Raw genomic sequence first — 13,571 nt, forward strand, 5'->3', positions numbered from 1 at the left:
TTTGATATAAAAGACTTGAAAACAAAACAAAAAAAAAAGGAAAAGAAAAGGGAAAAAAAAGGGATCACACAAATCCCCTGGTTATGTTAATTTTCCTAGATGTAAGCATTACAAAGCCTTTGCTTTTCCTTGCTTTAGTGTAATTCTGGTATGAAGGAGACCAGAGGAAGAAATGAAGTAATAATACTTAGAACACTTTTAACTTACAGTGACAGGCAAATGGAAACAATTTGAAGTAGGCCTGGAAACTTACTCACTAAAATATTCTAGTTCAGCAGTTTTGTGTGGCAGTGAAATCATAAAACTGTAATAGAAATATCATATATTAGCTCAAAAAGTTTAAATTCTGTAGTAACACATACTGCAAATGGGGAGACCCAAGAAAAAAGAAAAATAGGAAATTGAGAGTGAGTCATGACAAGTAATCTTATTAATCAAGTGAATATATGCTGATGGAAGAAAATTTAAATTATTCTAAGAAATTAATGAATTAAAAATGGATTACACATTACTTACAGATGTACAACAGATATTCAGTGATATTCAGTCATTTTAAGAAGTTAGACTTAGTGAAACATCTCATTTTGCTGCATTTTAGGACCATAATTATCACTACTTAACATCATGGCTAATTTTTGTGTGTATCTAATATAGTAATTTTTTCTCCTGATTCAATTATCTTTTAAAAATACAGCAGAAACCTAAACCTTTTCCTCTGTCAGTGACTCATCAATTTCTAACCCCTGTTTTTTCCCACAAATTTTAACTGATTTCAAGTTGCAGGAAAATACGATATAGACTACACATATGGGGGGGGGTTTGTGCCCTAAAGCTGGCATCATTTTTTGGAGCAAAACGTTTGATGTAGGAAACTACATCTTAAGTAATTGTAGTGACTAGTTAAGACATCAAAAGAAGTTTAAATTGTTTATTTCCCTCTGATTATAAAATGGTTTTTACCTCATGCTGCTTGCAACTCTCCAGTTACTGAGAATGTGCAATACAGTCTTAGGAGTAATTTTATCAGCACAGTAATTTTTGGTAGAATCTTGAACTATCATCAAGCACACCATAGAGCAAAGGCTCCAGAAGGCAGTTTTGTGCACAGCTGGCATTTGCTGAGTGCAGAAGGTGCCTCTCTCTGTACTGCTCTTTGGGAAGACCATCTGGCACCTTTTCCCTCCACATGTCCCATGATATGGTAGGGCCCAAGTACATGATGCAGGTCCATGAGCCCCATGAAGTTTTGCCCCTTCCTTCAAAGCCCTTGGAGTGCAAACAGAGGGAAGCCATGTTGGACCAGGGTCTTTTCACCTGGGGACAGTGAGAAACATGATCTGCACAAGACAACCTGCCACCCCCCTCAATGAATCCCCAGTTTGAGACCCTCCTTTCATTCCTCCCTGATAAAAATGGCCCTTTTGCTTCTTAAGAGCAGCTGGTGGCAGCAAGCACAGCTCTTCTGTGCTTGTTTGAGCTGCCAAGTCATAGTTCCATGGCAGGCCGTGGGCAACACAGGTGGCAGCACAGGGGTGACTTGGGCACAAAGCGCCAACTCCCATGGCTGAGCCTCACACCTCCCCCTGGCCTTCTGCCTTTCTTCAGCTTGAGAGCCAGTACCCTGATGCAGAGTACACTCATCAAGTCCCAGAGAGCCCAGCATGATGTTTTTCCTTAATCCAGGAGATGCAAATGCTCTGTTAAATTAAAACACTGCAACTGGGAAAACATGCCATGATGCAGTGGTTTGGGGATTTCTGAGGTTTCTGAGTAGCAAATGCTGAGATTTTTTTTTTAAGAATGGCTGTGTCTAAAAAGCCAAAGTATGAGCTGTTCACAACCCACTTCCCAACAATGAAGCCAGGAAAATTATTCCCAGGGGAAGGAGGTTTGGGGAAGAATCGATTGTTATGTTCTATTGCGAATTCACTTGTCATGCATTTACAAAGGGACATTATACACATAGAAATTTCATTTTACAATCAAGATTATGATTCAGATTAGAACAGCAAACAGTTGATTAACACAGATATTCCCATCCTAATCTATACATACATAACATTAACACTTTTGTGCTTTTTTTTTTCTTTTAATGTGATCTCCTTAGAAGGCATATTATTCCTTAGACAAACTAACACAAGTTCTCAAGTTATCTCAGGATAGTTATTTCAAAAGAAAATGCAGTATTTCATAATAAACATTTATAATCAGGTTTTTAACAAAGTAATTCATCATATAAACAAATGAATCAGTCAAGACACTAAATAAATATTTGTACTGGTAAATGCTAGCATTTTGCTTATATCATGTAGGACCTGATCCTGCAAGCCCTCTGTATACATCTTTATCCCCACTGAATGATTGGTTTCATTGCTTGTTGTAATCTACTATTTTACTTTGAGTTGAGCAAATACTTTCTGGCCACTAAGTTAAGTAATTGAAATAAACACTGGAATACATCCCCGCAGACAATGATTTCCTTAGATATCTTTCTAAGTCATTAGGTTTTTTCTTGTTTATGAAATCATCACAAATATTTATCAACAGGCAATCAGTTTTTGATATTTACAATCTGAGTTGCATTGGTTAATTGAGATTTTTAAAATGTATCAGGTTCCTTGTTCTTGGTTTTTTTAAGGAAAAAAGTGTGACTTTTGCACTCAGTTTGAAGAGCAATTTCCAAGAATTATAATATAAATTGAAAGTGAATTTTTCTTTTGTCATACATTTGAGCTAACAATACTAGGCTAGGAAGGCAAGAGCCTCCAGGAAAATAACAGCCTAGGAGTTCTGCTTGAGGAGGGCTGGTACAAACATGAATTACAGTCTCTGTTCTCACCTACAACAATTACTATCTTCTCCAGGGCAAGGAAATGGCCTTTCTTAGAGCACACTATGGCCAGCCTTTTAATTCTGAATTTACTCAGTTCTTGTCAACGTTCCCTTTTTCTTTGCATGGTAAATCCACAACAGAGAACCACAGATAACAGACATTAACTGACCTGCATGCCCTCTTCAAACCTCAGGAAATAACCTGGATTCCTCCCACAAACAGATGTGCCAGTGAATTCCAATCACTTAGTTGTTTTGGGGGGTTTGGGGGGTTTTTTGGTTGGCTTTCTTTTTTAAGGAAACACAGAAGCAGTCAGTTACAGCTAAAAATCTCACCACTTTTTCTTGCCCAGCTCGGTTTGAAATATAGTTTGAAATCCAGGGTACTGAGGTTATTGATGTACCCACTGTAATAACTTAAGTTTAGTTAAATTCTGATGGTTTCCTGAATGTCTCTAAGCTCTTACCACAGTATAACATGAAATACTCCAAGCATCTGGCAAAAAAAACAAGATTGTAGCAAATCACTGCCTGAACTGAAAAGTGGAACATTGAAATTACTCTCTCTATATATCTATATATATATAGGGATATACACACACGCACACACACACATATATATCCCTATATAAACATTTCTTTAAAATACAGAAATTAATTTTATTATTTCTCCTGTTGGTATTAAATACTTTACTTCATGAATCCACAATATGGCAACTTCAGGCGGTTTGGAGAAATAAATCTGAAAACAGTCTTATAACCTCCACTAATATAAATATATTGGCAAGGAACTTTGACCTGCAATAGTAAATTTTGAAACTTAAATAACTATTCTACAGTTACCTTAATTTTAACAACAAGTTGCTACTGAGTACCAATATTCATGAAAAATGTAAAACAAAAACTAGAGCTTTAACTTTTAACACTGAAGTTCAGCCTTATGAAAGGAATGTAAAAGTAAATTATGTATTAGAGACTCATTCTAAAAAGAGAAAGAACAACTTATCCTATGTGTTTCAAAGTAAGAACACTGTATGCTTGCACTTTATCATAAATCACCATGTTGAGTCATAGTTTCTTCTTGCCTGCAAATGAAGGATGGTGGCTCAAATAATCTTCAAAGTGTAGATGAGCACTTGATTAAATCCTGTTTGTTGTGAAAAAAAAGTTCATTTACACTTTGACTGAATAACAATGAGGAGTTTGTTTTAATAACAAGACATTTAAGGACCTTGGTAGCCAGTACCAGTTGTATTTGCAAGTAGCTCCTCAGCTTTACTCTTTTTTTTTAAAAAATAAACATACAGTTATAGTTATTCATTTACTTTAAAAATTCTAAAGATGAAGAAAAGTAGCGTTTATACATATAAGTCCTCATATAAATTATAAAACTTAAGTTTATCTTAGAGAGTTCCATCCCCAGAAGAAGCATAAAGCACTTTTGTGGTACCTTCACCAGTAAATATTAGTATCACATCAAATCTGAGAAATGCAACAAAGATGATACTGAATCCAAAAACTGAAAGACAACATTCTTCTAATACAGTCTCTTGTGATGAATGTGCTCCATGGGCTTGTGATTTCCATGACAAGACTGAATTTCAAATAAAGGAAATATGAAGGAATTCACCTCACCAGTTCAGTAGGTATAAGAAACGACAGTGAACAGCAGAGTCAGCCCGTTTGAGGTCAACAGTCTTTGGAAGACTACAAGGAGGGAGTTTAAAACTACAACAGCAAAATCAAATAACAGCAATGAGGTAAACTCCCCTAAAAAGGCCAAATAGGCTGAGTTGTCAGGAGAGAGTCCAATTGTACCTGACACCCAAATGTTTCTGTAGCCAGAGTCCAGCGAGCTGCATGGTAGAGGCAAATGTACTTGCTTTGGACCCTAAGCACATTTTATATTGTTTCGGATCTAAGTTGGGGTCACACTGAACAGGATGAAAAATATGGACAACTCCTACTTCCTGACTTCTGAAGGCCTTCAAGCCAGACGTTATCACTTTAGTAAAGAGATCTACATCCTCAAGTCCCCAGCCTTGAATCGAGGTATCAAATCCACCAGCAGTAAGTAGGTCACTTTTGTAAATACAGGTAATTCCAAATCCATACTCCCTCCAAAATCCAGTTCTTTTTGTGAAAACAAAACTACTGTCAGCTGGAGGGTTGCCTCCATATATTACTTTTGGATCGTATTGGCTGAAGATGATAGGGTAGTAAACCTGTTCTCCCTGAATAGTGTTATCTCTGCATCGCTGGAGGAAGTCTGATGTGAATACTAGGTCAACATCACAGAACAGCAGCAAAGTGTCATTGTCAAAATGAGACGAGGCCATCTCAAGAGCCAGACCTCTAGAAAACTTTCCTGACATTGGAATCAGGGTTATATCTGCCTTGGGATACTTAATGCTGTATTCTTTCATTAGCTCTATGTGTTTGCTAGAGTCTGGGTCCGAATCAGAACTGAAGAGAATTATTGCCAACTTTACATTCTGCTTGGGAATCAGACAAGTCTTCTCAAAATTAACCATAAATCTTGAGAAAGTATCAAATCTCCCCATGATAGGGACAAGAATATGTATTTTCTTGTCACTCTGTCCCCCAGTGTCTTTGGTGCCTTGGAATGACGAGGAAAAAATCTTTAAAGAATTTGAAAGGAAAGAGAAAGATTGAGTGTCACTGTTGGCGTCCTCCAGCAAGCTTTTTACATCCAGCTCCTCCGCTTCTTTGAAGAAAGGTTTGCTAAACAATTGCTGAAGGTAAGCATGGCGTCTCACTGGAACTGTAACTTTCCTTCCTTTATGCCTTTTGTACAAAAGCAGTAAATCCAGAATGTACTCTACTCCATGCAGAGGGTCTACCCTGCGGTACCCATACTGTATTTCCTTGAAATCAATGAGTCTTCCTCTAGATCTGGAGTTCTCATTTATCATTTCCATGACCTGCATCACAGTATCATCCAGTGCAGCTCGCAGGACACTGCTCAGGCTCTGCCGGGGTGGCTGGTTCTCCACCATTGAGTAAAGAAACTTTCCTGTCAGGAACTCCCACTCAATGACTTCATCCCTTTCACGTGGCTGGAAGTTATTGAAAGATGGCACCACTCCCAGTTGCTGATCTTCCTTATTTATTTCAGTGTTACTGAGCTTGCTCATCAGGACACTTTCTCGATGGAGCTGGATGGTCCGATGGCGCAGTTCGGAAATTTTGCGACTCAGTATGTAACTGTGCAGCCTATACTGGTAGGCAGGTCTTTTGTTTGGATGAAGTGTTATGGCTGTGTGGATCTTGCTGTTGTGAAGATCTTGAATGTAACCCTTGCGGTTGTGTTCATAGTTTTCGTGGAACAATTGCTGCATCTACAAAGAGAGAGAGAGGGGTGTAGGGGGAAAGAGACATTAAGTTTAATGTCTTCTACCCAGAAAAAGGACTCACATTGGTACTAGTATCATTACCTATTCTTATAGACAATGGTTATTTTTAGGCACAGAGTTTTAAAGCAGTCAGTAGAAAATAGTTACATTGTTTTGGTTTGAGTTTCAGTAGTGTCCACAGTAAGCAATCATTGTCCTCTGTCTAAAGAAAGGTCAGTTATATTGGGTTTATCTTCATTTTGTTCAGCTGCAGAACTAAGGGAAATGCATAGGCATAGGTCTGTGGCTAATAGGAGTTCATAGGTGCTATGCATGAACCACTGACTTCACTTCCATCTAAACCCCAGTTAGCACAGATCCTTAATGGAAGGTTAGCAACATTCACAATTTTTTAAAGAGCACCCTGTATTTGTGCCTATGGAGCAAAAAGCTGACTGTACTGATATATGCAAATATTTAATGCTGCTTAACATTCAAAAACTGAATGGCCTTAACAAAAAAAAATTTTCATGTTGACAGAGAATTCAATAATTGAAATGAAACCATCTTAATATACATTTTGTAAGGTACACATATAATAGAGTATGCCAATTAAGCAATTGATTGTGATAGTGATTTCCAATTTATTTCTGTACCAAGAAAAGACATTCTACTTCTGTCAAATTAGTAATTGTGATGGAGTGAAGAGATACGTTTTGTGGCTGACAAGTCCAAAATATCTGGCCTTTATACTTTCTGTGCTGACTAAACATATCATGAAACTATCTTTGACTCAGTTTCCTCCCTAGAAGACAACTTAGCTCATTATTAATGTGATGAGTATTTATTCTTAAATGGGAAATCATATGGACTAGTAAAATACTGATATGATAAATATATTTAAAACCTGCTGCTCTTTGTTCTAGAGAATTATTTCCCATGACTGGCAGACAAAGAAGAAAAGGCTCATTTTGTTTTAAACCTGCAAACAGATTGGTCTGTAATAAATACATGAGGAAAATGTTCTAATTAGATAGAAAATGTCGTTCAAGAATGTGTTTTAAACTTGAGCTGCAATCACATTCTGACATGGGTATTGCAGTTTGTCTTTTATACACTGAAGATATCAGGAGAGGTAAGTCCTGATTGCACAGTATATCTGACTCAAATCATTTAGCTCATTTTACTTCAATTCTTTCAAGAACATAAGTTTTGACACTGGAAGTAATATTAAGAATAGGGCAATGAATGTAAAATAACTCCATAACTCCTAACTAACTCCTAATAACTCCTAAGATAAGAATCACGAAAGCTATGTAATATTCATTAGCATGTACAAGACACAAACATTGTCACATTTAGAAAAACAGAACTTTAATATAGAACTTCTGGACTGCCCCTCCCATTTCATTCAGACCTCAAATGCCTCTGCTTGAGCAAACATGGCTGCTACTATTACTCAGTTTAAAATTTTTAAAGTTAGTCATATAACATGTAGAAAAGCATCAGACACATTCTGATAAATACCTTAAGCTATGTTAAATTTGCCTCTAATAAAACAGGTACCTCTGTTATATTGAAGTGAAAATGAACGTGAAAAAAACCATACAATGTTACAACATTACTCATATATCCCCTATTCATAGAACCTATCTAAAGCTCTCTAAAAAATTTGTTCTGTCTTGAAATGTGGGTGGTTTGCTTGTTATATGAGATGAGATGAGAGTTTGGCTGATTTCCTTGTAATCACATAGAACAGGAACCAACATAATCAGGCCTGTTAGTGTTTTAACTAGCAGTGCTGAAAAAACTGAAATATGGCTTTCTTGAGAGTTAGAGATGGTCACAGGCAGGACAGATGGATTAGAGAGTGAAAGGGAAAACAGTGTTTAGGAAAGAGCTGGGTGATGGCATTTGCTCTTTGGAAAAACTATTTTCTCTTCTCACTCTATAATTTACATTTTGAATAAAGAAAAAAGAAGAGCTGATCTGGCTAGATTTCCAGCTCTCCAGTTATAAGTTACACTTCCTTCCTGGTCTGTTTTACTTAAAATTGTATGCTGTGAGCTCTGCAAGGTGACATGCTATGCTTTTGCATTGTCCACTTTTCCTGCAAAAAGCTGAAGGCATGATTTTTACATCTAGAATTTCACAGTAAAGTCCCCTTAAAGGAAAATTAAGAAAATGTGTGGTGTTGAAAACAAAAGAAAGAAGGGCAGGTGGTTTGCGTGACTTTCTTTTCTAAGTTGTCTAATGAAGAATGTTATTTGAGTATAAATGAAACAACCATTAACTTTACCCATTTACAACCATTAACATTTAAAGAACGTGATTTTTCATAGGTAAGTACATGAAAGTTTTATGTAAAGTAGTAAAATGGAATTTATCCAAAAGATTTTCAACAGATGACATATTGCTGCAAAGCTAAATGCTGTCCTCCAATTGTGCAAATTCTTCTGTAACCCTTGACTTATTACAAAATCAGCTTTACAGAAGATTCATTAGCATCACTTATTTAACACAAATAAATTTATGTTGACATAAATACTGCATTTTTTGCGCATCCCAATTTCAGATGCCTGGGTTTATTTGATATGCTCCACTGAAACAACGGAGAGAAGATATACTCCATTATAATAATGATTTTGGTTTTGATAATCAATAACAGATTAAAAGTAGCAATGAAAAAAAATTCAATCAACTCAGTAATGCAGTACTATCACACATATGCAAAACTGTACTAATCCATTTTTAGTTATGTTACTGAAAACTCTTAATAGATCCTGATTTGGAGAAAACAGAACAAACATGACACTGAAAGCATCAACACTTCCTGAAGATAGCCTGCTTTAATCTTGGTGCAGAAATTTGTTCTTAATGTTGCAAGAAAAAAGGTCTTATTACACTTCAACTTATTAACATCTAAATGAAAGCAATTCAAGATCCTAACTTTGCTTTGAAATTTCTAGGCAAGATGGTCAAGCCCAGAAGGCAAAGGGAAGGATGATTAAATTTCCCGGAAAATGGATTTGTGTGAGAGTCTGAATTGAAAAATGTAGTTACAAATTATCGCACAAAGGAGGTGGGTTTAGGAAGTGGCAAGATTTATTGACTATAAATTAAAATTATTCAGCATGGTAAGAGTAAACCTTCCTGCAAAAGTTTTCATGATTTTGAATAGCAAGATTAAATTCTATACAGATAAATGCAAAGAACATGAGAGGAACACAATCCTAACTCTGCCTGAGGAATGCAAAACTGTGTAAGCTGTTAGGACTCTGTCCTAACAGTACCAGTCCACACAGTATGCAATTCTGTGTAGGTGTCACACAGAGGTTCAGCAATGATGAAAAGAAAAGCAAATAGCATGAGGACAAGTCTAGTATCTAGAATCAGAAGCTTCATTACATGGTGGTGTCCATAGTACACCAGCATCTTGAAGACTGGCCAGGCACCTTATCAGTATTGACCCATCCGAAACTAACACAGAATTATAGAATGTTAAGGGTTGGTAGGGACCTTAAATATCATCTAGTTCCAACACCTCTACCATGGGCAGAGATACCTTCCACTAAACCAGGTTCCTCAAAGTATTATCCAACCCGGCCTTTAACAGTGTCCGGCTTAGGATATCCACAATCTCCCTTGGACAACCTGTTTGTGCCTCACCACCCTCACAGGAAAGAATTTCTTCCTAACCTGTAAGCCTAAGTCTTTCCTCTTTCAGTTTGTACCTATTACTCTTTGTTCTTTCAATACAATCCCTGAAGAGTTGCTCTCTGGCTTTCCTGTAGTTCTCCAGACAGTGGAAGGCTGCTGCGAGGTCTCCGTGCAACTTTCTCTTCTCTAGAGTGAGCAGCCCCAACTTTCTCAGCCTTTGTACCTCTTATCAACTTCATGTCCTCCTCTGCACTTGCTCCAAGAGTCCCACATCCTTTGTGCGTTGGGGGCACCAGAACTGGCACTCCAGGTTGGGTCTCACTAGGGCAGAGCAGAGGGGAGGAATTCCCTCCCTCACACTGCTGCCCACACTGCTTTGGACGCAGCCCAGGATCCCACTGGCTTTCTGGGCTGGGAGTGATTATGGCCAGGTCATATTGAGTTTGTCATTAACCATCATGTAAGTACAAAGGTACCAACCAAGGCTACCCAACGATTATACATCTGGATCATTAAATAAACAGATAACTAGGGCAAAAGAGAGAAATCCAAAGAGGGCCAACTCTGAGATCAATGGAGTCAGAGTAAATGAGCACCATAAGAAAAATTGATAGGAATGGTACCACCTCTTCTCACATAAAGAACTATGACACTTACAAGGATGCACTCAAGACTCAGAAACAGACCTTAGTGGCACAGCAAGCTGCTGATGGTAAAATTTTGGATCACTTTAAAGAGTGAAGCAACAGCTTAGTGGGAATCTACAATCATTGCTATCCAGAACTCATGTAGCTCCAGTTGAAGACGTATCACAATATTTCCTTATTGTCCTGTACCCTGCCTCAGTTTCTTCTACCAATTACCCCAGAGAGAGAATATTTTGCCAAATGAACTTTCACTTTGAGATGATACAACCAATTTATGTTCACTGAAAGCAGTGAATGGGAGAATTTGTCATCAATTCAATATGATACCTGGAGGTCCAACATTTTATCTGTTCTCATTGCATGACTTTGTGACTTTTCTGAATAGTTTGCTGTCTTCTGAATGGTTCTTGAGGCACAACTAATGCAAGAGTTGGCATGGACTTCTGCTTGCCTTTTCCATGCCAACTGAAACTAAAAGTTGGCAAGAAACACTTAAGATCTAATCATGCTCTGAGGAACTCTGAACTGCAAGCAGGAATTTAAAAAAAAATATAAGAAAGAAATCAGAATAAAGGCAACGTTTTATTATTGTGGCAGAAAAATACAATAGCTAACACACAAGTGCAAAGTAATTTGCATCGCAAGCTCTGAAATCATTGTAACCACTGTGATTTACTGATGTAATAAAAAGGGAAGGTTCTTACTGCATATACACAAAAGCCCAAACCTACCAACTTTATTATTGCAAGACTATCACATATTAAAAGAGTGAATGCAAATGGTGCTTTTTAAATTAACACAATTTTTTTTGAGCATTAACAACATTTAACAGAGAAGAAATAAAAATCTTCCATTCACTCGAGCTGTTCTTAAATCCATGGGAGTGCTAAACTGTTGATCATTTTATCTAAACTGGACTTTTAATAAATGTAGAAATAAGATGAACAGGAATTACTCCTGGTCTTTCTTCCCTCTGCTCTTTAAAGTTTAGCTCTGCTAAAGATGAAGATTTATTCACTGCTGCCATTGAATTCAAGGGACATTTCATCTGTATGAAGTACAAATGTAAATCTACTGCATTTGAGATGATACTGTTTTGCTGAACAACAGGAAGTTGAGTGCTTAAAAAAAATTCAGATTACTATAGGTACATTAGGATGGCCTCAATAATACGTACTATAACAAAATGTAACACTAAATTACAGTTAATCTAAGTTTCTAGACAAAAGACAGATACAAGCAGGTCAGTTTTGATGCTCTGAGAAATACTATGAGCCTGCAGAAGATAAGGATTAAGACTGGAATTATGAAATGCATATGAACTAGATAACAGAGAAGCAATAACAAGCTATGTACAAGTGGGCAATTATCAGTTTGGAGGGAAGTTATTACAGAAACTTCTAAGGAACAATATCATTCCTAGTGATGCTGGTACAAAATCTTAGACACTGCTCATGACACATAGTCAAGGACATTATGACTAAATGAGAAGAGAATACAACCCATAAGAGCCAGAGAACTTGGAAATTAAGAAATTGTGGAAATTAAGTCGTTATAATAAAACAACACATAAAATGCTCTACCCATGGCTGTAAGAGGTATGTGACAAAGTATCTTAGGAAAACTGACGTTTTAAACTGGAAATAATTGGCATACAAAGAAAAACCATGAGAATATCATCAGACAATAAGGTGACATGAAGACATTATTAAAATTCAGTGTGAATCCTCTACAGAAAAGGGACACAAAACTTAGTTTTGCATCAGTCAGAATATTTTGGAAAGATGCAACAAACAATTTCACACAATTCTAGGCCTGCATTTTTATCAAATGCATGGGACAAATCAATGCAAAAGAAGCTTGTGAGGACTTTTCTGATTTAGCTTGTAAATAGACAAATTAAACAGCACTGGTATACGAGCACAGCAGCATGCATGGAAGGAAACAGAGAAATGTCTTAAATTACCCTGGGCATTATCTAAGTGAAACAGTTGTGGAAAAGGCTGCATTTTAGTAGTCAGCAGATTTAAGGAAGGTAGGCTGACAGTCTTCCAGCCTTCTCAGGTTTGGACTGCCTGGTGTCACTAAGCCCCTTCTTTGGAACAAACCAGCCTTCAGAAGAGAAGCACCAGGTTAATGTGGAAGGGATGATAGGTTAAGCTGGTAATAACAGTTCCAGTTACAATGAACAACAGCCCTCAACTCACTGCCAATCTTTCCACTAGGATGTGAAATGGCTGACTCAGCAGTTTTGATGATCCCAAAGATCTGACTCATTTCCTGTTCTGGATGATAAAGGATCACAGAAAAGATATAACTAATTTTTCTGTCATAGCTTAAGCTTTGTGTAACTCAGTGATGTTCAGATTTGTGTTTGCTCCTACATACTTGGTCACTGAGAGAGCTCAGCAGAGAAAAGCAAGTTCTACTATCAAGGGGTTACACAGTGAGACACCAACAAATGCACTGGGACCAGCTACATGTTTACACCATGAGTCTTGGGAGCTGAACATGCCCTCCATGGCATTAAACTAATACCCCTGCAGTCCAGCAGGTAGAGCCATCTGCAGTTTTGCCATCGTTTCCTTCATTACAGAAGGTGGTTTACCACAGTAGCGTTGCCATCCAGGTGACAATCCTCAGCATGTACATACTTTTGAACATCCTGGCAGTGCATGTGTGCTTCCTTAGGTAACAGCTTGATGCTAAAAACTTTTCCAAGTGCTAAAATTGTTCTCTGGCTTCCACACGTTAAGTAAAGAAGCAATCCACCCTCCGTGAAGCCCAGTCTCCCACAACATCAGGGATATATTCCAAACTGGATCTTGCCAAGGTTCTTACCCTGCCTCAAAGGGTGCTTCAGCTCCCTTACAACCAAATACCCTTCCCTGCCATGTCTCATACAGTATGAAACAAAGAATTTATTATTAAGTGGTATTTCACAAATTTAAAGAACATTAATCAATAATTAATTCTTTCTTCATTTGTATCAAGCCACTAAAATACTCCATTGTTAAAATAACACACTTTATTGTCTATTAGTTAGCTATAACATGCATTAAGTACACTCTGTAAG

The 13,571-nt window shown here is 37.3% G+C and overlaps 1 protein-coding gene across 1 annotated transcript in view; it reads right to left on the reverse strand.

The window, feature by feature from the left end:
- Positions 1–412: 412 nt before the first annotated feature.
- CHSY3 (chondroitin sulfate synthase 3) overlaps positions 413–13,571 on the reverse strand; it is a 141,765-nt gene continuing 128,606 nt past the window's right edge. Inside the window, exon 3 of the mRNA XM_036403816.1 lies at positions 413–6,194. Within this exon, the coding sequence (XP_036259709.1) occupies positions 4,629–6,194 (1,566 nt within the window). The 3' untranslated portion in view covers positions 413–4,628. The remainder of the gene's footprint in view (positions 6,195–13,571) is intronic.

This window comes from Molothrus ater, chromosome Z (assembly GCF_012460135.2).
Source record: "Molothrus ater isolate BHLD 08-10-18 breed brown headed cowbird chromosome Z, BPBGC_Mater_1.1, whole genome shotgun sequence".
NCBI classification, from domain to species: Eukaryota; Metazoa; Chordata; class Aves; order Passeriformes; family Icteridae; genus Molothrus; species Molothrus ater.